General features: G+C 43.0%; 1 protein-coding gene across 2 annotated transcripts in view; it reads left to right on the top strand.

Annotated features, from left to right (window-relative positions):
* Window positions 1-26,901, top strand: part of CLCN5 (Cl-/H+ antiporter 5) — a 157,189-nt gene that overhangs the window by 114,352 nt on the left and 15,936 nt on the right. For both annotated transcript variants that reach the window (XM_028092965.2, XM_028092964.2), the window contains exons 5-7: window positions 17,477-17,628; window positions 20,420-20,519; window positions 23,982-24,169. In XM_028092965.2, coding sequence (XP_027948766.1) covers window positions 17,477-17,628; window positions 20,420-20,519; window positions 23,982-24,169 — 440 coding nt within the window. The remainder of the gene's footprint in view (window positions 1-17,476; window positions 17,629-20,419; window positions 20,520-23,981; window positions 24,170-26,901) is intronic.

Raw genomic sequence — 26,901 nt, 5'->3', positions numbered from 1 at the left:
CTAGGATTGGAAAAGATTTCACAGAGAAGGTGTGTTTGAGAAGGGCCTTGAAAGATATTTGGTAGGAAGAAGGCCTTTCTAGGCAGAAAGCAAGCTTTTACAGAGATATCAACAGGCATAATATACAGAGGTATGAAAAGGCAGGCTATAAGCCCAAATAAATAGATTGGAGCCTTGAATGTGACGCTAAGAAGTTTGAATCAACTTTATTGTCACTGTGAGGACAAACTCCTTCACCCTTTCATTCGACGAATACTTTTTGAATACCTGCTACGAAGCAGGCACTATCCTAGGCCGTGGGGATACAGTGGTGGGATTAACGTAGGTAAGATCCAAGTTGACCTGGAATTTAGATCTAGTTGGGTCAATGAGTAAACAAACCAACTACTTAGTTATTTACCCATTATAATAAGTACCAAGATGGAAATAAAGTGAATGACAATAGAGGATAACTAAGGGATGATATTTTAGAAAGGTTAGAAAGTTCGAAAGGTCAGGCAAGGCCTCTCTGAGGAGGTGACCAACTTGGGAAGAACATACCAGTATGCAAACCACAGGTTCAGAAGGATAATAAGAAATTGTCTCGTAAAGGTGCCTCAAGACAGTAACAGGTAGAAGAGAGCCCCTGAATTTAAAGTTCATAAAAGAAGGGCACTCATGGTTTGGTATTTAATGGTTTTTCATATTTGCCTCCTTCTGTGAAAGGCACATGTGTTTATATATCCTGTCCACTTATGTGTAGTTATAACCCTCGCGAGTCAGTTACAGCCATCACTGGCTCGAGTGAAGTGGTCAGTTAGGGTTTCCGTAAGCTTAAGCCGGCCACTTCTAATAAACCTTCTGGCTAATCCAGAGTGGTTTAGCTTAGTTCTCGTTATTGCTTCTAATCGAAAGTGATATCGCATAACATCCCTATCACCAAAGTACTCGTTGTGTTCACAGTGCTCTCAGTAGGTCTTGGAGGCAGGCGAGTATCCATCTATTATTCCTATTTAGTAGACCCACAAGCTGAGGCAGACGAGATTTTGACATTGCTTGTGATTGTAGAATGTGTTTTTACATGAGTAGTCCTTTGCCACTTTTCACTTGGCCTTTACAGGAGAATTACTGCTTGTGGTTTACAAGGTCTGACCATAAAACGGCAAAGCTGTTTTCTGTGAGCTACACACAGAAATTGGCCCATTTACTATACTCTGTAGTCATATAATTTTCTTGCTTTGCTTTTTAATTGTTCTCACTTTATTTAATGTTTTCACCTGGGATTTCCTAATGTACACAAAAGCAACAACAGAAAAAAAGGTCATAAAGTCCTTGATATCGGTGGTGTGGCTGTACATAAAATACTACCTTTTGTACCAGGCACAATAGCACGTACTAAAAAGATTAGTTAAAAGGAGCTTGAAAGGCAGTAGAAGTGGTTCTTGTTTTCCAGATGGCTAGAGGGATTGATTTATGAGGAATGAATAAATAAATTATGCATGGCATGGTTAAGTGCATCTGTGGTGGTGGTATAGTAGTCTGCCAATGAGAAGAAACATAAACATGGAGGTCTCACAGAAGGGGAGGGGGAGGGAAATAGAAAAAAGGGTTGGAGTAGTAGGAAGAAATTCAGAGCTGTACTCATAGTCCATCCGTTCTCACTTGCCTGCCTCTGCAGCCTGGGCATCATGTTTGGCAATTCAGTCATTCACGTATTCAGGTATTCAGTGTTTATGGAGCCCCCAGATCTTAGGAACCCAGCCCTGTGCCGTTTTAGTAATGCTCATCAATTCCCTTGTTTCCCTCACCTCCTTGTCTTTCCACCTCGTGTGCCTTGCTACTCCTCTCAGATTGTTGAGTGAGGAGACCTTCCTGGCAAGAGAGAGCCACGTGGCTAAAGGCACGGCGGCATGAGAGAGCCTTTTCTATTCAGGCAACACGGAACCTGTGCATCTGGGGTCTGAGGCTCCTGGGGTAGAGATGATGACGGTTGGAGCAGGAGGGGAAGATAGCAGGGGATAAGGCGGGAGATCCAGTTAGAAATCTGGGTGAGGTCTAGACAGTCTGTGCTTCTGGACCTTATCTTGTAACCAAGGAGTCGTCAAATGATTTAAAAGCGGAGGAATGATATGATCAGATTGGTGTTTTTGTGAATTTATGGCAGCGTGGAGGGTGGATTCGGGGGAAGAGTGGGTCAAAGACTGGAAGACCAGTTAAACTGTTTTTTTTTTTTAAACAATAATCTAGGTAAAAGATCAAATGGCCTGAATTAAGACAACAGGAACGGAGAGGAAAGAATAATAACTTCTAGAGAAATTTCAAAAGGGGGATTGATAGGACTAATTCGATATGGAGAATAAACTGGAAGAGTCACAGATGACTTCAGAGCCCAGGCAGAGTGTGGGAGCCGGCCGAGCCCCCCTCGTGTGGGAGAACGTGCCCAGACCGCCCCTGCAGGCCTCAACATAACCTCCCGATGTCCCAGGGAAGGAAAGATGTCTTTGAAAATGAAGCACATGACACTGTGTGAAATCCACCAAGTAAGCTGTGAAACAGTTGTGTTTGTTCTGCTGTGCGGCAATGAAAGATTATCGTATCCCTCCAGAGAGAAATGGAAAAACATCTTGGGCCCCAGCTCATGGGCTCCTGTCAGCACTCCAGTTGACTCAAGTGTGGATGGCACAAACTTTTTTTTGTCCTTATTATGATAACGAAAGGGACTTCAGAATCCATCACCCTCATAATACTCAAACTTCCCCTAAATACTTAGCCTGGGAGGACGGTGATTGTTACTGCTGCTTTTTGAGCTTGGGAAAAAAAAAAAAAAAAGTGGCCTATAGTAAAAGCACCGTGGGGCCATAAACCATACCAGTTTTCTGTGCCGAACCCTCAAAATGAGGCTTCTTATCATGGCTCCAGGCTTTAAGGGCTTCCTTTAGGTTACTTGATAGGAAAATACCTGGTCAGATTTTAGAATCTGTGCCTTCTTATCTCTTCCCACTTATTTATTTACATTTTTGTCTTACTTCGAGAACATGCTTTATCCATGTGTACTTAGTTTTTACCTGGTGTCCCTTCCAGGATACCATGTGACATTTAGTCTTCATGTCACCTGGGGCTCCTCTTGGCTGCCATGGTTTCTTAGACTTTCTTTGTTTTTGATGACCTTGACAGGTGTTTTTTTCCGTAGTTTTTAAACTTTGTTACATACCTGTGTTCTCCCCCCCCCCAGTTTTATTGCAAAATAATTGATATACATCGCTGTATGAGTTTAAGGCTCACAGCATGATGGTTTGATTTATGTATACTGTGAAGTGATTACCACAGTAGGTTAACATCCATCATCTCCTACAGATAGAATCGAAAGAAAAAAAAAAAACTTTCTCCTTGTGATGAGAACTCTTAGGATTTACTCTCTTAACAACTGTCCTCTATATCATACAGCAGTGTTAACTGTTAGCTATATTCCGTCATGTTGTACATTCCATCCCTAGCACTTATTTATCTTGTAACTGGAAGTTTGTACCTTTTTGACCACCTTTCTCCAGTTCTCCATCCTCCTACCCCTTGTCTCTGACAACCATAAATCTGATTTCTTTTTCTATGAGTTCATTTACTTTTTTTTTTTTAGATTTTACATATAAGTGAGATCACACAGTATTTGTCTTTCTCTGTCTGACTTATTTCACTTAGCATAATGCCCTCAGTGTCTATCTGTCCAGTCACAAATGGTAGGATTTCCTCGTTTTTTTTAGATAGCTGAATAATATTCCATTGTATATGTATATGCCACAGTTTCTTTATTCATTCATCATTGATGGACACTTAGGCTGTTGCCATGCCTTGGTATTATAAATAATGCTGTGGTGAACATGGGAGTTAGTGTTTCCAAGTTAGTGTTTTCATTTCCTTTGGTTACATTCCCAGAAGGGGAATTACTAGATAGAAGGGTAGTTCTATTTGTAACTTTTTGAGGAACCGCCATACTGTTTTCCACAGTGGCTGCACCAGTTGACAGTTTTGGGGATTATTGGTCGGGTATTTTGTAGAATGTCCCTCAATTGGGATTTGTCTGATGTTTATCTCATGATTAGACTGGGGTTATGGGTTTTAGGGAGGAGGAGTAGAGGTAAAGTGCCATTCTCATCACATTGTATCAAGGCTATATATTGTTGATATGACTTATGGCTGCCAATTTTAACCTTGATCTTCTGGCTGAGGTGGTGTGTGTCAGCTTTCTCCACTGTAAAGTTACTTGCTTTTCATCCTTTCCATAATGTACTCTATGGAAGGAATTCACTGCATAGCTCACACTTAAGAACTAGGGAGCTATGCTCCACCTCCTTGAGGGTAAAGTATCTATAGAAATTATTTGGAATTGTTCTGCATGGGACATTTGTCTGTTCTCTCCCATTTATTTATTCAACTACTTATTTATGTCAGTAGGGACTCATTTGTTTAAACTTTGGGTTATAATCCATTTCTACTTTATTTTGTTCAAATTTTTCCAGCTTTGGCCATTTGGAACTCTTTCAGTTTTCTGTTTCCCTTTGACACGGCCCTGTCACCGTGGGGTTTTCTTGAGGACCTACTGTCTGCCACTGCAATGTGCCATTTCTCCAAGGAGCCCTGGTTCCTTTTTTTTTTTTTTTAAGATTTTATTTATTTATTTGACAGAGAGACACAGCAGCGAGAGAGGGAACACAAACAGGGGGAGTGGGAGAGGGAGAGGCAGGCTTCCCATGGAGCAGGGAGCCCGATGCGGGGCTCGATCCCAGGACCCTCGGATCATGACCTGAGCTGAAGGCAGATGCCTAACGACTAAGCCACCCAGGCACCCCCCTGGTTCCCTTTAGTAGAGAATGGTATTAGGAATGAAGATATGGGCAGTAGGTGTGCTCATTTCTACTGGGGCATTATTGGTTTAGGCACTCTCAGCCACTCAGTAAAAAAATGTGGGGCGCCTGGGTGGCTCAGTTGGTTGGGCAACTGCCTTCGGCTCGGGTCATGATCCTGGAGTCCTGGGATCGAGTCCCGCATCGGGCTCCCTGCTCGGCGGGGAGTCTGCTTCTCCCTCTGACCCTCCCCTCATCTCATGTGCTTTCTCTCTCTCTCAAATAAAATAGATAAATAAAATCTTTAAAAAAAAAAATGTGTGTGTGTGTGTGTGTACTGACCCGTGTCTATATATATATCTATAGGTAGATATATTATCTACATGTGACCATCCGTGTCTACATTAAGCTAAACATGAGATCGTACTGATGTCTGTAATTCTGCTCCATTAACACATGGATCATTCTTGCCTCCTCCCATGGCTTGTTTGTAACCTCCCATTACAGGTAGTGAGAAACTTGGCTCCCACCATCCTCCATCCATTATTTAACTGTTCTCTTCCAGTGTACATGTATGGTGCTTTCTTTTTTTTTTTTATCTTTTTTTTTTTAAAGATTATTTATTTGAGAGAGAGACAGAGCTCGTAGAAGCTGGGGGAGGGGCTATGGGAGAGGGAGAAGCAGACTCTCTGCTGAGCAGGAAGCTTGATGTGGGGCTTGATCTCAGGTCCCTGGGATCATGACCTGAGCCAAAGGCAGATGCTTGACTGACTGAGTCACCTGCGTGCACCCATGTATGGTGCTTTCAAATCGTTAACCCTTACTTTCCATGGGAAACTACGTTGTCAGCTAGAATATAATACTTATACACAATTTCTTTAGCCTTTAGCCTTACACACTCCACTCAGTTCCAGTTTCTTGGATCAGCACCTTTTCTCTCAATACCTCCTTCTGTGAGGCTGTTTCACTAATTTGTATTATAGATTCTTCTGTCACATTCTGCATTCCATCCTGGGATTTAAAAAAAAAATTTGTGTAAATTAAGGTCCACTGTGCTATAAAGTTCTATGGATTTTGACAGATGCATAGTGATAGGTATGCACTGTTACAGTATCATGCAGAACAGTTTCACTGCCCGAAAAAAATCCCCTGTGCTTTACCTCTTCAGCCACCTCCCTTCTGAGCCCCTGGCAACTACCAATCTGTTTTTCATCTCCATCAATCTGCTTTTTCCAGAATGTCAATAAATGGAATCATGTAGTCTGTAGGCTTTCAGGTTGGCGCCTTTGACCTAGCGATATGCATTTAAGGTTCCTCCATGTCTTTGTGTGTATTGAGATGTCACTCCTTTGCATTGCTGAATAGTATTCCATTGTCTAGATATATGGCAGTTTGTCCTTTCACCTATCTACTGATGGAGATCTTGATTTCTTCCAGCTTTTGGCAATTATGACCAAAGCTACTATAAACATCTGTGTGCAGGTTTTCGTGCAGGCATAAGTTTTCAAGTCAGTTGGGTAAATATATAGGTGTGTGATTGCCATATTATATGGTGAGACTGTGTTTAGTTTTGTAAGAAATTGCCAAACTGTCTTCCAAAGTGGCTGTACCGTTTTGTATTCCCACCAGGAATGAATGAGAGTTCCTGTTAACTCCACATCTGTGTGAATGATTGGTATTGTCAGTGTTTTAGATTTTAGCCATTCTGATAGGTAGGTAGTGGTATCTCATTTTTTAAAAAGATTTTATTTATGTATTTGAGAGACAGAGAGAGAGAGCATGACTGGGGGGAGACAGCCGAGGGAGAGGGAGAAGCAGACTCCCCACTGAGCAGGGAGCCTGACATGGGGTTCCATCTCAGGACCCCAGGATCAAGACCTGAGCCGAAGGCAGACACTTCACTGACTGAGCCACCCATGCGCCCCTCATTATTGTTTTAATTTGCATTTCTCTAATGAAAAATGATGTTGAACATCTTTACATTTGTTCTTTGCCATCTGTGTATCTTCTTTGGTGAGGTTTAGTTCTTTGGTTTTAGATCCTTTTCTAATATATGCACCTAATGCTATGGATTTCTCTCTAAGCACTGTTTTTGCTGCATCCTACAGATTTTGATATCTTGTATTTTCATTTTTTTCTTTTTTTTTTTAAGATTTTATTTATTTAATTGACACAGAGAGAGAGACACACACACACACACACAGAGCAGGAACACAGGCAGTGGGAGTGGGAGAGGGGGAAGCAGGCCTCCCGCCGAGCAGGGAGCCCGATGTGGGGCTCGATCCCAGGACCCCGGGATCATGACCTGAGCCGAAGGCAGTCGCTCAACCGACTGAGCCACCCAGGCGCCCTCTATTTTCATTTTCATTTGCTTCAAAATAGTTTGTAATTTGTCTTGAGACTTCATTGGCCTGTGGGTTACTTGGAAGTGTGTTGTTTAATTTCTAGGTATTGGGGCATTTCCCAGCTATTTTTTTTATTGGTTTCTAGTTTAATTCCATTGTGAATTTATGGTAAAGTGGCCACGCATTGGGCTGTTTAATGTTTGGTGTAACTGTCTGTGCCAGAGTGTTAAAATTTTGTAGCAGTGTCCTTGTTTTTTTTTTTTAAGATTTTATTTATTTGAGAGAGAGAAAGCAAGGGGCGGAGCATGAGTGGAGGGGGAGTGGCAGAGGGAGAAGCAGACTCCCTGCTGAGCAGGGAGCCCAACATGGGACTTGATCCCAGGACCCCCAGGGATCATGACCTGAGCCACCCAGGCGCCCTTGTAGTGACCTTGTTTTTGTGTCACCTCTTGATTTTGAGTTAAATGCAGCTTATTGAGAGAGATTCTGTGGCTCAGTTCTTTGAGCTGCAATCCACTGTCATTACACGGGAGCCCTATGGTGTCATGGTAAGATATGTGGGAGCAGGTCTTTTTATAATTTTCTGTGAAATCTCAGTGTCTGTTGGGCATGTGTCTTATGGCTGTGACCTTCACACGGTTTCGTCCAGTGGTACAGTTTTTGTTCTCCCTGCCCCATACTTCTGTTCTGACCATGGCCTTCCCAGTCCATTTCCTGGAAGCGCAGGCCCCTGTTGATATGCCTTTTTTTTTCCTTTGGGTGAGACAAGAAGGCTGGTAGGGGTGGGGGTGGGTATGTGGGGGGGGTGCTCTCTCTCTCTCTCTCGCTCTCGCTCTCTCTCTCTCTCTCTCTCTCTCTCTCTGCTGGAGTGAGAGGAATGCCCTTCCCCCAGTTGGGAGAAGGCTGAGGCAAAGTATTTCCCCCGGAGCATAGGCCTTTGGTATAGAGAAAGCTCTGGGGAATTTCACAATGATTACTCTTCCCCTCCCCTCCTCAGAGCCAGGAGGGGATCTTTCTCTTATCTACCCTGTGAGAACTTGGTAGGGTTCCTGGAGGTAGAGCCCACAGGCGGGCAAGCCTTAGAAGTTTCTCACTCTCACACGGGTCTGCACTCAGCCTTCTGCAGTTCATCAGCGTTGCCATTCAAGTGTCCCTGCAACAGTTGCTGCTTCAGTTGGTCTCTACTTCAGGTGAGCAGATCTCTTTGTGTCTTTTTGGATAAACCCGTCTCTGTGGATTTGGGCGTTGCAGTTTCCCCTGCAGCCTTCATTCTCAGGCAGGTCCCTGGAAAGTTCGGGACTTTTCAGTTTGTCCAGCTTTTTCTTGTTGTAGGGATGGGGAGTGACAACTTGCCAGAGCTGAATCTGGAAGCTCCCTGTGTGTTTTTCAGCCAGTGGGTCCACTTTGATCCCCTCTTGAAGGGACCCCAGAGCATTGGGTCCCAGGTTGTCATATACTTCACTCATGAGCTGAGTCTTACTTTTCTTTCCTAAGGATCAGTAGTGCCATCTTATGATCCTGCCAGAAGGGTGTTCTCAGATAACTATGCAATCAAAATGCCATTTAGAATTCTTCAAAAGCTTAAGGTCTTCTCAAGTCATGCAGCACAGTGTATGAGTGACCAAAAAAAAAAAAAAATCATCGCTAAAATGATAGAATATCAGAGTTGGAAGGGACCTTAAAAATCATGCTTGCTAAACCTCCCCCATTTTACAGACGGAGAACCTGAAAGCCACAGAGATTAAGGCAATTGCCCAAGGTGCTAAAACTAGTGATTTGTGGAGCTAGGGTTAGAATCTGTACCTTCTCACTGCGGGACAAGAGGGCCGCCGGCAAAGCCTTTCTTCCCATTGCCTTTCATTTAAAAACTACGTAAGCCATCTTCTTCTTGGTGCTTTCCTCCTGGTGTTCTCCAGACACTGTCACCTGCTTTGTTGCTAAATACTCCAGTGGTCTGCCTCTCAGAATGAAAGTCTGCCCTTTGAAATGTGCTGTCTCTACTCTTCTAGCTGCGCTATCATTTTTTTGGTCATTATTTTTCTTTTCAGAACCACCACGTAACGCATAGATACACCTCACTATTTAAGATTCAAACAATGCACATGTATAGAAAATGTGAAAGACCCCCCCCACTTCCCACTCCAGAGATAACCCCTAAAAATAATTCAATGTGACTCTTGCAGTTCTTTTTCTCTGCAGTTAACACATAGACACACACTTTTTAAAATATTCTACTTATTATTTTGTGACTTGCTTTTTTACACACTGTGTTTGAGATTTTTCTATTTTAGTTCATATCAGTCTACTTCTCCCCTTGTGCTCTGCGCCTATTACTGGACTCTTTCATTGTTTCCAGGTTTTGCTACCACTAACAGTGCTGCAGTGAATAACATACACACATTGGTGTGGCCAGGTACATGGGTTTCTTTAAGAGCAGTTGTTAGATTTTATATTTATAATTCATTATTTCTGTCCATGACATCACGCTGTTTCCATGAGCCCAAGAAGAATCTCTCTCTCTCTCTTTTTTTAAAGATGTTATTTATTTATTTATTTGTCAGAGAGAGAGAGAGAGATCGAGAGGGAGAGAGCGCACACAGAGCAGGGGGAGCGGCAGGCAGAGAGAGAAGCATGCTTCCCACCGAGCAGGGAGCCCGATGCGGGGCTCGATCTCAGGAGTCTGGGATCATGACCTGAGCCGAAGGCAGACGCTTAACCGACTGAGCCACCTAGGCGCCCCCAAGAAGAATCTCCTAATTGGTGTTTCCTCTCCAAGTTTTTGCTCCTGCAAAGAATAATTGCTGATCTCTTGTTCCCAACTTCCTTCTGGAGATTAATAAAGAGAAACCAACACAGACCTAGGACAGAAGAAGCAGAGAACCGCTGCTTCTGAAACAGTAATTACAAGTTATTACACAGGACTGTGCTAGCTAGGTTTCCCAACCCTGGGGTATGTTATATGCATTTTAGGGCAGCGTCTCCCTACCCATGACATTCCCCAGGCCTTTTGTCAATCCCATAAATGTGTAAATTTGAGAAGGAAGGAATGAAGAGCAAGTAATGGAGCTGAGGGATGTTTTCTTTACGTGGACAAACCCCTCGGCAACCTTGTCAAATCTAGTCCCTCTACTTCCAGTTCTCCATGGATTTTTGTGGCATTCTAATCCAGCAGGAGCCTGCCGATACCAAGCCATAAATCCACATGCCATTTCTCCCAGCTTTGATAACTCTGGAAGTTCGCAGCCTGGCTCCAGTGGTAATGAAAGTGGATTGGGTTGGGAACTTCCAGATTAGAGCAGATGCTGGGGGTAGGAGGCGTAGAAGTTACACTCCCACACTCATGTCTACAACCCAGTGGGGACAGAGCTGTATCCATTGGGAAATGGGGAGTCCAAGGGTGGTCTTAGAATCTAGATTCCTTCTTGTTTCCAAAGTCTTTTCCCTATCGCTTTCTGCCATGCCTCATCTTCCTGTGTATTGCTCAGAATCCTCAAACTTCACTTAGTAGATTTGTTGCCGTTTTTGCAGTCCCATTACCCGCATCTCTTACCACCTCTTATTTTCTAATATATATTTTTAAAGATTTTATATATTTGTCAGAGAGAGAGAGAGAGCACAAGCAGGGGGAGCTGCAGGCAGAGGGAGAAGCAGGCTCCCTGCTGAGCAAGGAGCCCAATGCGGGACTTGAGCCTAGGACCCTGGGATCGTGACCTGAGCCGAAGGCAGATGCTTAACCGACTGAGCCACCCAGGCGCCCCTCACCACCTCTTATTTTGTCTAGCTTTCAGCAGAGTTGGGATAGAGAGCTTCCTCTTTGTTGTCCTTCCTGCCTCTTAGACAACTTCAAGTTTTAACCTGCTGTGAACGGAAACCAAAGCAGTCAGTCCTGAAATGAAATGTATGCAAACCAACACAGGCACTGACCAGTCAGACTGGATGCCGGACGTAGCACTCGGCAGTGTCCTGGGGCCTCCTCATGTTCCAGCTGCTGAATCATGGGGAACATTCAGGAGCCTTCCAGGGGATGGTTGGTGGGGAGAAGAGGCTTCAGGAAAAAGTAGTTATTTATCCACAGCTCTGGAGGTATTTCAGTATTTAACAACCAGTATGGCTGTACAGATGGGTATCAATGGAAAATCTCCTTGAATATGTGTCCCAGGGGCCAAACTAAGATAGTGTATTAAAGCATGACATGGTCTTGTGGTATTCTCCAGGGCTTAGATGGGAGAGCTACTCCACCAACAGTTGCTTTTCAGCCCCTGGGTCTGGGTAAGTGGGAAAGCAAGCTAGAAGTGAAATGGAGGCTCAAGTTGATAGGTCTTAAAAGTATTGACTAATATTGGGGCTTCAACTGTAATGCAGTCTCAAACCTAGGGATGAATGGAGTGTGGAAGGGTTCATAACTTTCTGGGAGATCTAAAATGGATGAGCCAATAAAAGAAGGGAAGGGGCTGCAGAAACGGAAGTGAGAAATGGCATACGATAGGCTCTTAGTACATGCCGTTGAATGAAGGTAAAATTTAAATAACCACAAGATGAATATCTGCTGACGTATGCTAGGTAGAGTGTTGAATTTTTTGTAGGTGTCATTTCAGCATTGCAAACATACAATATATCCTTGTAAAAACTGAAATATATTTTTAAAAAATGGGACTTTTTTTCGGCTTCTGTGATACATACCAAGAGCCCTGCCCCATTTCTCTAAATGTTTCTTTCTTCCTTAGGGCAGCTGCCAATAAGTGAGCCCTCCTGCATCTGCCATATTACTAAAGCAGTATTTCAGGGTCTGTGCACCAGGTTTCCTTCTATCCTCTTTCCCCTTGTGTTTTTGTTAGTGTTTAACTAGTTCACTTAATCAGTTACTGTTCAGCTCCCCAGGTAAATTTCTAGTGGCTTATTGGTTAGGGATTGAAGTAAACATGACTCTCAAATTGGTATTTCTTTTTTTGTATTTTACAGGGTTGTCTAGTTTCAAGCATCATGTGATTTGTAGGAAAAAAAAAATTAGAAAGTAGTTTCCATAAAGGGGAACGAGCTAAATGCATTCATTTATATGCCGCCTCATTCAAGCGGTGTGTTTCTAAAGACCCATTGTTAAGTTTTTAGACCTAAGTGTAACCTACCGGGAAAGCTGTTTAAGTATTGACTTTTTTCTGGACATTTTTTCCCAGACTCAAGCAGTGCAAATTACCCTTTAGGGGCTTTAAAAAATTATTCAAATTGAGATCTAATTGTACTTTAACTTGAATCATTTTCCTATTAAAGTATTAAATTGTTTTATGTGTAACTTAGAGCACACTATGCCTTAAAAACTTACTTGAGCTAAGTTTTACCTTTTTTGGTACGGAGGCAAAAATCTAGACTTACTTAAGTACCTTAATATGACATTTAGGGTCCCATTTAATTTTACTCTTCCTTCCTTGGCAGAGAATTTACACACCAGAAGCTTAACTCTTAATACACTGTTTTTTGAAAAGCCCTTTTGCATTTTGTGACTTTTTTTGTACCTCAGTAGTTGGTCCCCAACGGGATAATCTCTGCTTCTATTCTTGACAACTAAGTTTTATAAATTTACCATTTCTTTCTAGTAAGTTAAAAAAAATGCTAAGAAACGAAACCAGTTCGATGTGGCATATGACCCACAGTTTAAGCTGTTTGTCATCCAGTCAGATATAGGTATGTCTGTGAAAGAGTGGAAACAATTTAATCCCTCTCATTGATGAAACCGAAAATAGTTGTAACATCATTGTCATTATTATTATGTACTTTTAAGTATTTTATTTGTCCTATTCTAAAAATTACGAGGATATTTAAAAACTCTGGTTCTACACTTGTGCCAAATGCCCATTAAGTGGGCTCCCTATGCTGAAAGTTTTAAAAACAAATATAACACTGTATGTTAACTACACTGGAATTAAAATTAAAAAAAAAAAACATTGTTATTGGAGCCACTGACATTTTAGAAATCAGAAGGTGATCTGATCACATCTGTGTTCCAGAAACATAACTCTGTTTGTCCCCAAATGTTGACTATATTTTTTGTTTTTTATCATAGGCTGCATTACAAATCAGTAAGCATTCTGTGTCTTATTTTCACAATAATATCAATGGACCTACGCCTGGCAGTCTGTATCATGAACATATGCTAGAGATTACAAATTTGGCACAAAGGGGAATTGTAATTAAATTAAATCTCATTTTAGTACAAGGACTGCATTGTAGCTACCAGACCTAGTTTTCAAAGGAAGTAAATTTACATGGAATGATAAAGTCCCTCCCCTAGATGTAACATTTGAAAAACACATGAGCTTACATCAAAAGTTATTAGAACACGGTACCAGTCCTACAATTCAGTCACTGTACATTGAAGAACTATACATTTTTATAAATACCAAAACATATACTATCTTGAAGCGTAAAATCATCTAGTGAGATAACATACATCTTACCAGATAATGTAAGTGAATTCCGCAGTTACCTTCAGAAACTAGTGGTAGGATCCTGTTTAATAAAGAATGACTTTGAAGGAGGCTTATGAGTTTGGGCATGTTACACTCTTTGAGTAAGATAGACACACTTTTCTAAAAGTACAGTTGTGTAACGCAATCATACTTGGGCCACAAATCGCTTTTGATTTTCAAGCTTTGCAGTTCATTCACAAATACTATCAGTTGCCACTTCATTTTAATTCTTCTCATTAATGCTAGCTGAGTTCATCAAGAGACTGAGATGTTACGATAATGATGGACTGGACCCAAAGCACACAGGTTTCACGAAGTCCCTCACATTTCATGAGGTTTTGCTGTATTAACATTTCAGGATGCGTTGGGCCCTAAGAAGTGATGAGAGTGATCACAACATTTCAGACCCCTACATTTAGGTCTGATTATTGGAGCACACTGACTGGATTAATGTTTAACAGCAGCTGTCCTGCGGATTCACTGAGGAAGTTGTGAGATGGCTATTTCATTCTCCTTTACTCGACTGGCCTTATTGCACAGTTAATTAAGACCTGCTGGAGAATAGCCTTAGGAATAGGGCCTGGGAAGGGAGAGCCTTTTAAATAATGCAAATGTAGTAGTGCATTTATTTTCACAGCTGAAATAGCTAGTTTTACCCAGTTTGGATTAGTGAGATCAGATTTGATGTTGCTTTCTGGGTAGAGAACTAAATACTATGAAACAACTCATGTTCTTGACTGTAATCTGAGCTTTTAAGTTACTAGGTGCTATTAAAGAGCTGAGCTTGTATAGTAAGTTCACATGCAGTTCCGTTTCCATAATTTTCTCTAATTATGACGTATACACAGAAAGACATAGAACATATGCATACAGTTTAAAGAATGATTATCATGTGGACACTCAGGTAACTACGGGTCAGATCAAGAAAAATTACCGGCCTTTGGAAGCCCCACCCTCACCATGTGCTCCGTCCAGAAGGCAACCCCCTTCCCCTCCTCTGGGTAGCTACTGTCTGTACTTTTGTCATTCCCTTGCCTCTCTTTGTAATGTGGCAACTTACATTTGCGCCCTAAAATGGCATAATGTAGGTTGACCTGGTTTCAAACTTCTGTGGAGAGAGTCACGCTATGTGCCCCTGTGTTTGGCATCTCTCATCCAGCGTCACATGTCTGAGATTTCCTCCGTGTTTTTGCTCTCCAGGGCGTTTTAAAAAGGCTTTTCTGTATTTGCCCCTCTCCCTTTTTAACTTAGGATCCCCGTAACTTGCCTGAGTGCTCTCAGATAGCCCTACTTTGCCTCCCTGGATTTGCTGCTAAATAAGGTCTAAAGACTGAAACCTGCCTGCACCCCGGTTTTGTGAACTGACCTGGCGGCCCCCGTGGGACGGCCTTGGTTTAGATGAGACTACATCTTTAAGGCGCCTGTGCTCGGTTAAAAAAAAATCTTCCTTTCTCCAAGGCTGGTCCAAGGGTCTGGTCACGTGACTCCACCAGTGACATCACATTCTGACCGCCTGGGGAACACTGGTGGTGCCTTAGGTGGCATTTGTTCCTGCAAAAGGCAGAGAACGCCGCAAGTGCCCTTCTAAAGCAGTGCCTCCCGGGGCTCCTTCTAGAAAAGCGCCGCAACCTAAATGGCCAAATGTGGGCTGCCCAGGTTATTTCTTCCTTGAGGCAGAAAAAAAGAAAGCTGTGATTGAAGGTAAGCCGACTTGAGCCCAGCCCAGGACCGAAGTGTGACCCCAGGGAGAAGGGGATCTGGAGAATCACAAGCAGTCTGTTTCTCGGCTTCTGATCACTGCTGGCTCTTTGCAGAGCTGCCTGACAATTTGCGTTGCTAATAGGAGACTATCTACAAAGAAGGATGATGCAGTGCTCATGTTACCTAGTGATGTAATAGGATTCTTTCCTTTCCTGTTAGGAAGCTGTTGCAGAGCTTCATTTTTTACGTCCTTAGAGCCTTAGAGCCTTAGAGCGGCGGCGGGGGGGGGGGTGCTCCTTTGATACATCGTGTAACCTTAGATAGCTATTGGGTGCTTTTAAAAATCAGTTTCACCAAATCCTCTCTAAATTTCTCCTGAAAGGAGAGCCCTTGAATCAGAGCAAATTCATTTGGAGCATTAACCTGCTTTCAAAAGCCAATTTCTGGTTGTTTGGTGTCCTATGTTCATGTCAGCATTTGTCTCGAGAATAGAAACAGCTTTTTTTTTTTTTTGCTGCCCCCCCCCATACTTTATTTTCTTTCTGTCCCCCTTTCCTAGCTGGCTCTTTCCCTCCAAGCTCTCAAACACACCGGCATTAATGTTTATCAGTATGCCACTGACATGATAGGAAACGCTGGGCTGGTGATTCAGCAGCCAACCATTTTACAGCCAGGTAGGTTCAAGATATGGAAAGGACTTTGGTTTAGGGGGTTTTAAGATTAACTTGCTCCCCTCCTCCACTCCAGCCCCACCCCCACTCCCACCCTCAATATGATTTGGATTCTGCAGGGCTTTTCCTTTTAAATGTGTGTGCTGCTGGTGAAAGGTATACCAGGTGAAGTATTTGGAAGACAGTTTGTAAATCAGGTACAGCTTGGGGGTTAATTTCCACTTACCCCACTACAGTGCTGAAGTCGTCCCTACGGAGTTTAGAGTGAAGATGGGGATGAGGCTGGGTGGGAGGGAGCTGGGTTTCAGCTCAGGCCCACTTTGGCCTCCTCTGCGGAGGGATTCATCACCAAACAGTCTGGATGAAGCTTTGTCCCTGCCAAGGTTGATGCTGCGAATGTGAGCTTTGGCTGGTTGAGTTCAATGATCGCATTACTCTGCATTTTTTCCTCAGCTCGCGTTTGCATAAATTCCTGAATACTGTTTTACATTTTGTGTTTAATAGAGAAATACTGTTTCACCAGAGGACGGTGGAAATATTTGGAACAAGTTTGTCAAGCAATACTAAGTAACCTTGTGTGTGTACAGCTCCTGAGTTTGAATACTTCTTTCTCATCCCCACCATTCGGCAAATAAACGTTGATTCCGCTGATATTTATTGAATCTTGGCTATGTGTTAGACGCGAGAAGGCAGTGATGACTCAGATAGAGGGCTGCCCTCAAAGAGCTTCCGGTCTAGAAAGGAACACAAAACATTTGCATAAGTGATTGTAATAGAAGCGCTGAAAGCAAAGCAGATAAAGGACTGCAGTTGGGCAAGTGGATATGTTGCTTCCACTGAAGGATCAGAGAGGGACGGCCCATCGCCAGACTGTGCACTGGTCTTTGAATCTCTACTTGTAAGTCTTGGGCTGTTCTGACATTCTACAAGCCCATTACATCAGGGATCAAAGTCTTCCACCTATTGAAGGGAAATGTGTACATTCCAGCCAGCTTAACTCTTGAAGAGGCTGACTTGCTTTCTTTGGCATTCCCACTCAGGCAAAAGCCACCTCCCAGAATTGAATTACTGCCTTACACATGCAAAATGGTTTCTGATGTGATATGTCTGCAAAGACCTTTGGCCCTTTTGTCTCCCTTCCATAAAAGAAACTGAAAAACCTAAGCTGCTCCGCGCGCTCCTGTATTTTGTTTCATAAATCCTTTCCCACTACACTTCAACTCCTGTCAATTCTCCCTTTTGTACTGTCCTGCTCATCTGTCCCTTTCCATTAATACGGCCTGAAGGCACTCACCGTTTTGTGCCTAGACCACAGAAACCTCTAAATACGATGGATGTTCCCACCAATGATTATATTGCTTTATCAGCACACCCTAACTGTAATCATCCGATGGTTTAAGGACTCACCTTTTGGTACTTAGCAGGGAGGTATCAAAGTGTTTAGAGTGTCTGAGGCACTAATGTCTGCTTCCTGTTCAATACAGAGGACAGGTCATACAATGGTGGAGGAATAGGTTCTTCAAATAGGATGATGGACTTCTTGGAGGAGCCAATCCCTGGTGTGGGGACCTATGATGATTTCAACACAATTGACTGGGTGAGGGAGAAGTCACGGGACCGGGATAGGCACCGAGAGGTAAGAACAAAGATGGTACGTGAGCTAAGTGTCAGGAAGCACCAGGGGAAGAAGTTGAAGATACGTATTCTTTCCATGTGTGCTTTCCTTCAGCCCTGGATCTGGCTGAATCTGGTGTCTACTGGCAATGTAGGGTTTTATTTTTTAACTTATTTTTATTTTTAGGGCATCTTGTATGTGCTTTTAAGAATTTCTATTTAACGGTGATTTATCTTCCTGTAGTAAAGTAGTTGGAAAGAATCCTTGCAGCCCTGACGTGAGGATAAGTGCCTAGCAAAGAGGTGAAAACCAACTTGGTGGAGGGGACTGAAGTGCATTTCAGAGATCGTCTTCCTCGATCTCGTTTCCCTTTTTTTTTTTTCAAGAAATGATTCTTTTTTTTTGTTTTTTTTTTAAGATTTTATTTATTTATTCATGAGAGACACAGAGAGAGAAAGAGAGAGAGAGAGAGAGGCAGAGGAGAAGCAGGCTCCCAAGGAGCAGGGAGCCCGATGCGGGACTCGATCCCAGGACTCTGGGATCATGACCTGAGCCGAAGGCAGACGCTTAACCATCTGAGCCACCCAGGCGCCCGATCTCGTTTCCCTTTTATGGTTTTCCCTGAAACAGGAGTTTTAGAACTAAGAAAAGAAAGGGTGCTGCTTTCAAAAGAATAAAAGAAGAAAAAAACCCAAAAAACCCCAGAGCCCTGGTGTTTACTGAAGCCTACGGGATAAAGTCCTTGTGATTATGGCTCTTGAACAACCATAAGACAAAATGTACACATTCGACTCAAACCCACAAGACCAATCAAATCCAAAATTAAGGACATTAATTAAATGTGATAGGTACTAAGATGGCGCTCATGGCTATGACACAGATTCCTTTGAATTTGGTGAGAGAATTTCCCCACTTTTCTCTTTCCAGAGTCCCGTGAAAACCTCTTAAAGCAGTCTGTCTTTAACTTGTTGCTGTGTGTCATTTAAATCAGGGAATCACAATTTCTAGCTCGCATCAGGGCCTCACGGAGAGCTTACTAGAAAGGGAGGGCCCTAGCCCCAGTGATCCGAATTCAGTGGGTGATCCTCTGGTGAGACATTCTTTCAACCAACCTTAGGTGTGGTTCTTTTTTTCCTTACTATTTCTGCTTTGAGTCCAAATTTAAAATGTGATTTTTTTTTTAAGTTGGTCCCACTCTCTCCTGTGTTCATGATTTCCTTCTCTCAGAGCCAGGCAAGTCTCCTGAGCAGTCAGGGGCAGATCGCTTCGTATTCTTAAGCCATTTCCATCTCCTGACTGGTTTTCTCATGATCACCGGAGCCTCACAGTCAGGTTGTCCCTGGGAGAAGCTTTGAGAAATTCCTGTGTAATCCTTGGATTTGTGACCATCTCACTGAATTTTCTATCCTAACTGAAAAGGGGGATCTCCACAAAAACACTCCATGTTTTTTTCATAAGGTTGCCACTGTTTGGAAACATGCACACATACTCTATCGTATCAATTCATCAGGCAGGCTTTAGAATTTCTGCCATCTGTAATTCAAAGTTCAATTTGTCATCACGTGCATATTCAGCATGTTATTTACATTGTGAAAGTCACCTGGGATACGACAAGGGCATCTTTCCCACTATCTGAAAATGGTCACATCTGAGACACATTATGCCAATTAACAATAATTCAAAATCAATTAAAATGTGTTTATCAAGTGATCAAAAGGGACTTTTTTTTGCATTAAACTGTTCATCATCTGACTGGAAACACTGTCACAGAAAAAAACATCACCTCATCTACTTTCAGCACTAAAACTGGAAACTTAAAGTCATAGGTCAAGATGAATTTTTAAAATGCTTTTAAAATGTTTATAATAATTTATCATTATTTGTGATAGTGCTGTAGATGAAGATGGGGTAACGAAGTCACAGTTTCAAAGATAAGAAATAGAGGTGCAGAGAAGGGGGACAATGACAAAGCTGTCAGAATGCTTGGTTTTGAAATGTGGGCACTGAAGGGTTAAATTGAGGCAAGGGCAGAAGACCTTTCTGCACCTCTCGATTAGCCTCAGATATTCCCAGCAGGGTCTTTTTTTTTTTTTTAAAAGATTTTATTTATTTGAGAGAGAGAGAGAGCATGAGCAGGGTGAGGGGCAGAGGGAGAGGGAGAAGCAGACTTCCCTCTGAGCAGGGAGCCCGATGCGGGGCTCGATTCCAGGACCCTGGGATCATGACCTGAGCCGAAGGCATCAGCTTAACTGACTGAGCCACACAGGCACCCTTCCCAGCAGGTTTTTGAAAATAGATGCATCCCTGATACCATTTAGTATCTGTGATCGGTGCGGGGAGCAAGTGTTGGAACTTGCCTCACTTGAAGCACAGCCCGGATAGGAAACCTCACACTGTACTTTCACCACTCAAATAAGCCCGTGTTTGTCGATTGGAAAAACAGTCAGCCTATTTGCCTGAGTCAAGAGACCATCCTTAGAATATCGGATGTCTGGGGCAGACAGAGACCACTGCAAAAAGCAAACCAAATTGAGGTGATAGAGAATTAGCAGCTGAATGGGGAATCCCTGACTAAGGTACTTGGAGCCATTGCGATACTGCAGAGAAAGGTGGGGTTCAGTAAGACAAGCTTCAGTAAACCTCCCAAGTTCCCGATGAGGTCAGTTCACCCCGAGATTATTTGAGAAGTAACTCCAGATTGGTCTCTCTGCCTAATGAACAGATTTATCTTTGTATTTCTTTAATGTGCATTTTAAGGTGAAAAAGCAAGCGTGTGTATAGAGTGTACCAGTTTTTTCTCATTTCTCCCTAGATTACCAATAAAAGCAAAGAGTCGACATGGGCCTTAATTCACAGTGTGAGCGATGCGTTTTCTGGCTGGTTGTTAATGCTACTTATTGGGCTCTTATCAGGTATGGTAAACTGTGTTTGTTTTCTAAACAAATCTCCTAAAACTGTGGTGTGCTCTTCCCCCAAGTCATGAACTGAGTTGAGTGCTGTGCTTTACGGTTTTCCTACATGCAATATATTGCTGGTGGACCTTGAGGAAGCTCAATGCTCCCATCTGTAAAGGGATACTGCATCCCCTTCCTTAAATAAATGCAGTTAAAAGGGGAAATGTATCTAAATGCATTTGTATGCTATAAAATATTGTATCCATTTTAAGGCCCTATTAGCACTGCCTTCCAGTGATTGTCTTGAGGAGGAGTCCTTCTAATAGAGACAATCCAGGTTTTTTTTTGTTAAAGATTTTATTTATTTGAGAGAGAAAGAGAGAGAGCACGAGCAGGGGAGGGGCAGAGGGCAGAAGCAGGCTCCCCTCTGAGTAGGGAGCCCGACTGGGACTTGATCCCAGAACCCAGGACCCAGGGATCACGACCCAAGCTGAAGGCAGATGCTTAACCAACTGAGGCACCCAGGCACTCTGGGACAATGTTTTTTGTTTTTTTTTTAAACACATACTATGTGGGGTGTATAAGAGGAGATAGAGAAGAAAGAGAACTTCCTGGGAGCTTTTTGTAGGTATTTCTTAAACATCTGCTCTCTCATTTGGTGGTGAAGAACAGCATAGAAGATGTGGCCCATGCCCTCAAGAAACTTACAATCGCACTCTTTCATGCTGGTGGACGAGTGGGATGGCACTACCTTTTCCTTTCGTCTCGTCAACCTCCCAAGCCGCTCCAAATAATGCACAGTCTAAGTAGGAATAGTGCCCTTGCTATGCCCATACAGCTTTAAAGCAAGCTTCCAGGCAGGCTTCCCCTCCCACCGGGGAAGCAGAAAGCCAAAAATACCCTGGCAGAGATACTAAGCGTTGTATCCTTAACGGCATTAAACGATGGGCCTAGGAGGATCTGGAATATTGAGCTGAAAGAGAAGTTAGGTGGGAAACCTGGAGGTAGACGGGATAAAATGGCTGTTAGCACGGGCTCTACTTTGCAGCTACTGGGACTTGAATTCCAGCCCTGGCACATGATAGTTTTGTGACTTTTGGCAAATTTCTTAACCCTTGGCAGCTCTAGTTTACTGATCTATAAAATGGGGCTCATAAGAGTACGCATAGTCCACGTTTGCTGTGAGGACAGAATAGTGGGTAGATGAGATCTAGCACGGATGGTGCTCAGCACGGTGCCCACAGTTGTTAACAACACCACTGCTGCTGTTACCTGGAGAAGCGTTATAAGCCACAGAGCATAAGACGGTTGCTGCAAATGAAGAAAGGCTCAGCCATAGCTGGGTTTTCAAAGATTATCTAGGGAAGGGGTCAGCAGTGTTTTTTGGTAAAGGGTCAGACAGTGAATATTTTAGGATTTGTGGCCCCCCCCCCAAAAAAAACTTTACTTGCAAGCATAGAGGCAGATTTGACCCCTGGGCCATAGTTTGCCAACCCGTGGTCTTGGGGCTTAGTACTACCCCTACAGGCTCATGCGGGGGAGAGAACGTGGTCTGGCCAGTCTAGAGTTGGCTAATGGTAGACCAAGTCGTCTGTAATGCTAAGTATTGCAGAGAGGCTGAAGGGAAGGAAAAGGTTATAGTTTAGCAGTTAGTAGGATACCAGTGACCTTGGAAAACTATCTCATAAAAAAATATCAGGAGTCAGATTTCAAGGGGAAGCGACCAGCGTAGAAGTTCCGGAGCTATTTGGTGGCCATTGGAAGGAGAGAAGGGACAGAAGCTTGGAACGGTAACGAGGACAAGGGAAAGCATTTTGTTCTGTAGGGTAAGGGAAACCTGATAAAATTTGTCACCGGGGAAGAAGGGGCCCATCGGGAAAAGAAGGCAAAACAGCAGGAGAAGGGAGGATAGGATTGAGGGTACCGGCATTAGGTAGAATAAGACAGGCTCACATGAAAACAACCAGAGAACAAGCCAAACTCTGTAACACATGTCAATTTTCTGAATTAAGAGTTAGGATGAAGAGTTAGAAGGCTGGAGAAGGTGGGCGTGGCCGAGAGGAGGTGTCAAACAAGGTGTTAGATTTGACTAGGTTATTCAAGTATGTAAATAACCTCTGTTAACACTTTTAGCACCTACCCAAACATACACATGACATGGCCTCCAACCTGTTGGAATGTAGGCGTAATATCCTCAACTTTTTAATGTATTTCTTGTCACTCGGTGGCCAGTGAATATTTTTCTTTCCCTCGAACACACAGGGCATTTTGTTTTTAAGCACCGCAGAGCAACAATAGAAGCAGTGTGTCTGAACGCAGGAACAGTCTGGGAATTCAGGGGCTGTGAATTTTATGGTGTCTTTGCTATTTCCCTAAAGCGTGATTCTAGACCATTTCATTTCTTTAGGCCAGAGTTTCTTTGTCTGGACGACAGAAATGATGAGAAGGCCAGAATCGAAAGTACTATAACGATCTTAACCCTACCAGTCTGTTAACCATAGCACATAAGTCCCCATTCACTCTTCAGCTTCTCAGAATTGCCTTTGGTGGCTGTTCTGCAGATAATATTGTTTGCTCCTTTATCACTATGAAAACTTCGAGATGTTCACGTGCGAGGCTCAGGAGGCTTCGACATGTCTGTAGCTTCATGTAACTTTCCATGTGCTTTTTCAGGTTCATTTCCCTCAGCCTCGAATGCCTTCCTGCCATGGCTCAGGCTCCCTCGTCCATGGAGCAGGATCGCTAACAAGGCTGAGCTCTCCTCTCAGTAGTCTTCGTCAGCTCCCTTCCCCCGGCCATCTCAGACAAAGATCATATAAGAGTCTTCAAGGCAGGCAATTCACATTTTCTCAGTCTTCTGTAAATAGTGAGAATAAAATGCTCTTTAAGAAATTTGATCGTCTTCGGAGATCAGTATCCGGCAACTGTGAGGCAAAGCAGAGTCTTGGCCATGTAAATCAGCTAAAAGGCAAATCTACTCACCCCTTGTGCCCACCCAACCACTTTGCCCTCCCCCAAGCTCCCCTATGTAGAAATTCTACGGACACAGTGTTCAATGCAGACAGTGTTTTGTGTTTTTTTTAACCCCCTCTTGAATAGGCATTTATTTTTTAAAAAAATATTTATTTATTTGACAGAGAGAGAGTGAGACGGAACACAAGCAGGGGGAGTGGGAGAGGGAGAAGCACGCTTCCCGCTGAGCAGGGAGCCTGACGCGGGGCTCGATCCCAGGACCCCAAGATCATGACCTGAACCAAAGGCAGACACTTAACAACTGAGCCACCTAGGTGCCCCATTTTGAATAGGCATTTAATGACAGGCGAAATCTCTTGGAGGTGATAGGTGGAAATCAAGCAGACAGACCATCAGAAAGAGTTTGCAGGCGGAGCCGGGAAGTTTATGGCTCATCCATTATTTTGCTGCCATTTCCCTCGTTTTCTCTTGACAACTTTGGCCTTCCCTTCCCTTGCCTCAAATCAGGTTCCTTAGCTGGCTTGATAGACATTTCTGCTCATTGGATGACAGACTTAAAAGAAGGCATATGCACGGAGGGATTCTGGTTTAACCATGAGCACTGTTGCTGGAACTCCGACCACGTCACCTTCGAAGACAGAGACAAATGCCCAGAGTGGAACAGCTGGTCCCAGCTTATCATCAGCACCGATGAGGTAATGCATTGTGAAGATTTCCAAACCGCCGGCTTTTATTCTTACGTTGACTGAATTTCTTATACTGTACTCACCGGCACTTGTGGAATGCGCCCCTCTTTTCCTCTTCATGGAAAGGGGGACCAGCGCCAGCTGCCTTTCTCTGTGGTGTAAGTGCGACCCTATTTCCCTCGCTTTGATGCTTTACACAGTGACTTCATGTTTTTGCTCGTGGTAAACAGTCCTGGTGTTTCTCCTTAGCTATTAGTACGGGGTGTGATTGAATCTGTCTTTCTCTAATAATTTCAGTAAAAATGTCAGAGCCAGCCAACAGGGATGCTATAATTTCTAACAACGACAGAGTGGCTTAAAAATGTGTCTGTTGTATACACTCCAGAAGTAATTTTCCCCTGAGCATTGCATTAGTACATTAAAAAAAATAAGGATACATTCCATATGAAAATAACAGAAACGCAGGAATAAAATTGCCAGTAGCCTTCTTTGGAGAATAAATCAATATTTTCATTTGTCCTTGTCTCCTAGCAGATATTTTTCAATGTAAAGATAACGTTGTTTTCCAGTTCCTTCCCTCTCTGTTACCACTTGAGCTGTTTGTTAGATCTCTCCTACTAAAAACAAAAACACACAAGACAGAACAAAACAGCTCTCAATTCCCAGTTCCTTTCTGGCTTCCACCAACCAAAACAGGTACCATCTCAGCTCACTCCTCATTTACTCTGTTGGCAAAGTGACTGAGACAAGGCTAGGATATATATTTATACATTTAAAATGCATTTTTTTCCTACTTTGGTCCACAGATGATTTGCAATGGGGTGTGTGCATGTGCACGTGCACGTGCGCGCGCGCGCACACACACACGGTCAAGGGAAAAGAAGGATAGGAAAATAGTGAAGTCAGAAATAAGAGTGTTTATGTACATAAATGACTGTACACATTGGCTGGGGCAAAGAGCTCCGTAAAAGGGTTAGGTACATACCATACGTGTGAGAGGGTTTAGGTCTGTTCTTCTCCAACTGGGCTAAAGTTGGCGTGCCAGTGGGTGGGTAAAAACCACAAGATAAATGCTGTGTGCCTTCTCAGAAAATCAGTGGGGTTTTTTTTGAATATTTTTTTCTAAAACTACCTTGAATTACAAAGGGGTGCAAAATTTCCATGTTTATTAAGATAAAGCAATCTCTGTTTCAGCTCTGCTCCTGAGTAGCCTATCCCCTACCCTCTCTCCTAGATTAGGAGTACTTGGGTAGAAAAGTTTGAGAAGCCCTGGAATTTAGGGTGAGTGTGTGTATGTGTGTGTGTGTGTGTGTGTGTGTGTGTGTGAGAGAGAGAGAGAAAGAGAGAGAGAGAGATTCCCTTGCCTTTTTTTATTCTTTTATTTTTGAAGTAATTATAGATTCACAAGAGGTTGCACAGCAAGGGAGGTCTCCCATACCCTTCACCCAAGCCTCCCCCAATGGTGACATCTTCTATGACCAGAGGATAGTAGCAAGACAAGGATATGATCCACAGACTTTATTTCACCAACTTTATGTGCATAGATGTGTGTGTGTGTATATGTGCATGTGTATGTGTGTATGCAGTTCTCTACAGTTTTATCACACATGTAGATTTATGTAATACCACCACAATCAGGATCTAGAACTATTGTTCCATCCCTGTAAGGCTCCCCCATGCTACCCCGTCATAGCCATTTATGTGTTTTTTTAAGTATTCCAACTATGGCTTTCAAACTGGAACTTGAGATTTGCTCAAATGACACATTTCTCTGGCCGTCTTTTTTTTTTTTTTTTTTTAATGAATGAAATCCTTGCCTGGAGAGTCTTCTAGATTCTAAGAGTTCTCCTGCCAAGAACTTAGCCTCCAGGTTTCTGGCCCTAGCCGCTTTTAGCTACTTGCCTTTCCACTCCCTCTCCCTCTTTGATTCCTGCTTCTGGAGTCTTCTTCCTCCCTAGCTACATTTGAAAGGCCAAGAGAGAGCAATTATTTATTCCTCTGAGGGATTAAAATAATGGAAAACTTGTGTCAAAGCTATAACTCAGGAGAAAAAAAAAAAAACCCTGAGCAGTTTGGCTCTGCTTGTTTAGGTCAGTGAATTATTTTAATAATGTTTTACGTTTTAAGAAGCCAGAAGTGCAGTGAGTTGTGTGTTTCATGTAATTCGAGTGAGTTTCAACTTCTCTTTTTATCAGTAAGCATCATCTCCTAATGTTCAAAATTGCCTTTTTTTTTTTTTTTTAAGATGTAACTATTTGCCAGCCCTTTATGTTGGTGACTCCTTATTAGTGGTCAAAATTATATTTATTTTCTGGCAGACTTGATTATCCTAGGAGGACAGTGTCACAAGTATGTTCTCTCCATTTTAAAAAGAGCTGTTGCTGTTTTATTCTTCGGATGAGCTGGCATCTCACTGGTTTTGTTCTATGGTCAGAGCCTGAAACTTTCTACTCGCATCTGCTTTTTGCTGAGTCTGTGACAGCAAAATTCTCTCAAAGATGTGGTGGCTCCCTATAGAACGGAACTGTGTATTTGAAGAAAAGCGTTCAGGAATTTTTGACACCATAACCCCCTTGAGAATTTGACACCAGGGCAGGTAGAGCTGGTCTTCACTTCAAACGCGTAACCAAGGTTCGGCCGTTCCAGCAAGAGAGCTTTCCAGGCTCTTAATAAAATCGACATAAAATCAGATCTGTTTGACCACAGAACCTGCCTGAGGTCTCGTATTGAATTTGAGTTTG

The sequence above is a fragment of the Eumetopias jubatus genome, unplaced genomic scaffold, assembly GCF_037043125.1.
Source record: "Eumetopias jubatus isolate StellerSeaLion01/CBP00866 unplaced genomic scaffold, mEumJub1_p1.0 scaffold_11, whole genome shotgun sequence".
NCBI classification, from domain to species: domain Eukaryota; kingdom Metazoa; phylum Chordata; class Mammalia; order Carnivora; family Otariidae; genus Eumetopias; species Eumetopias jubatus.
This window is presented reverse-complemented; position numbering and strand designations above follow the sequence as displayed.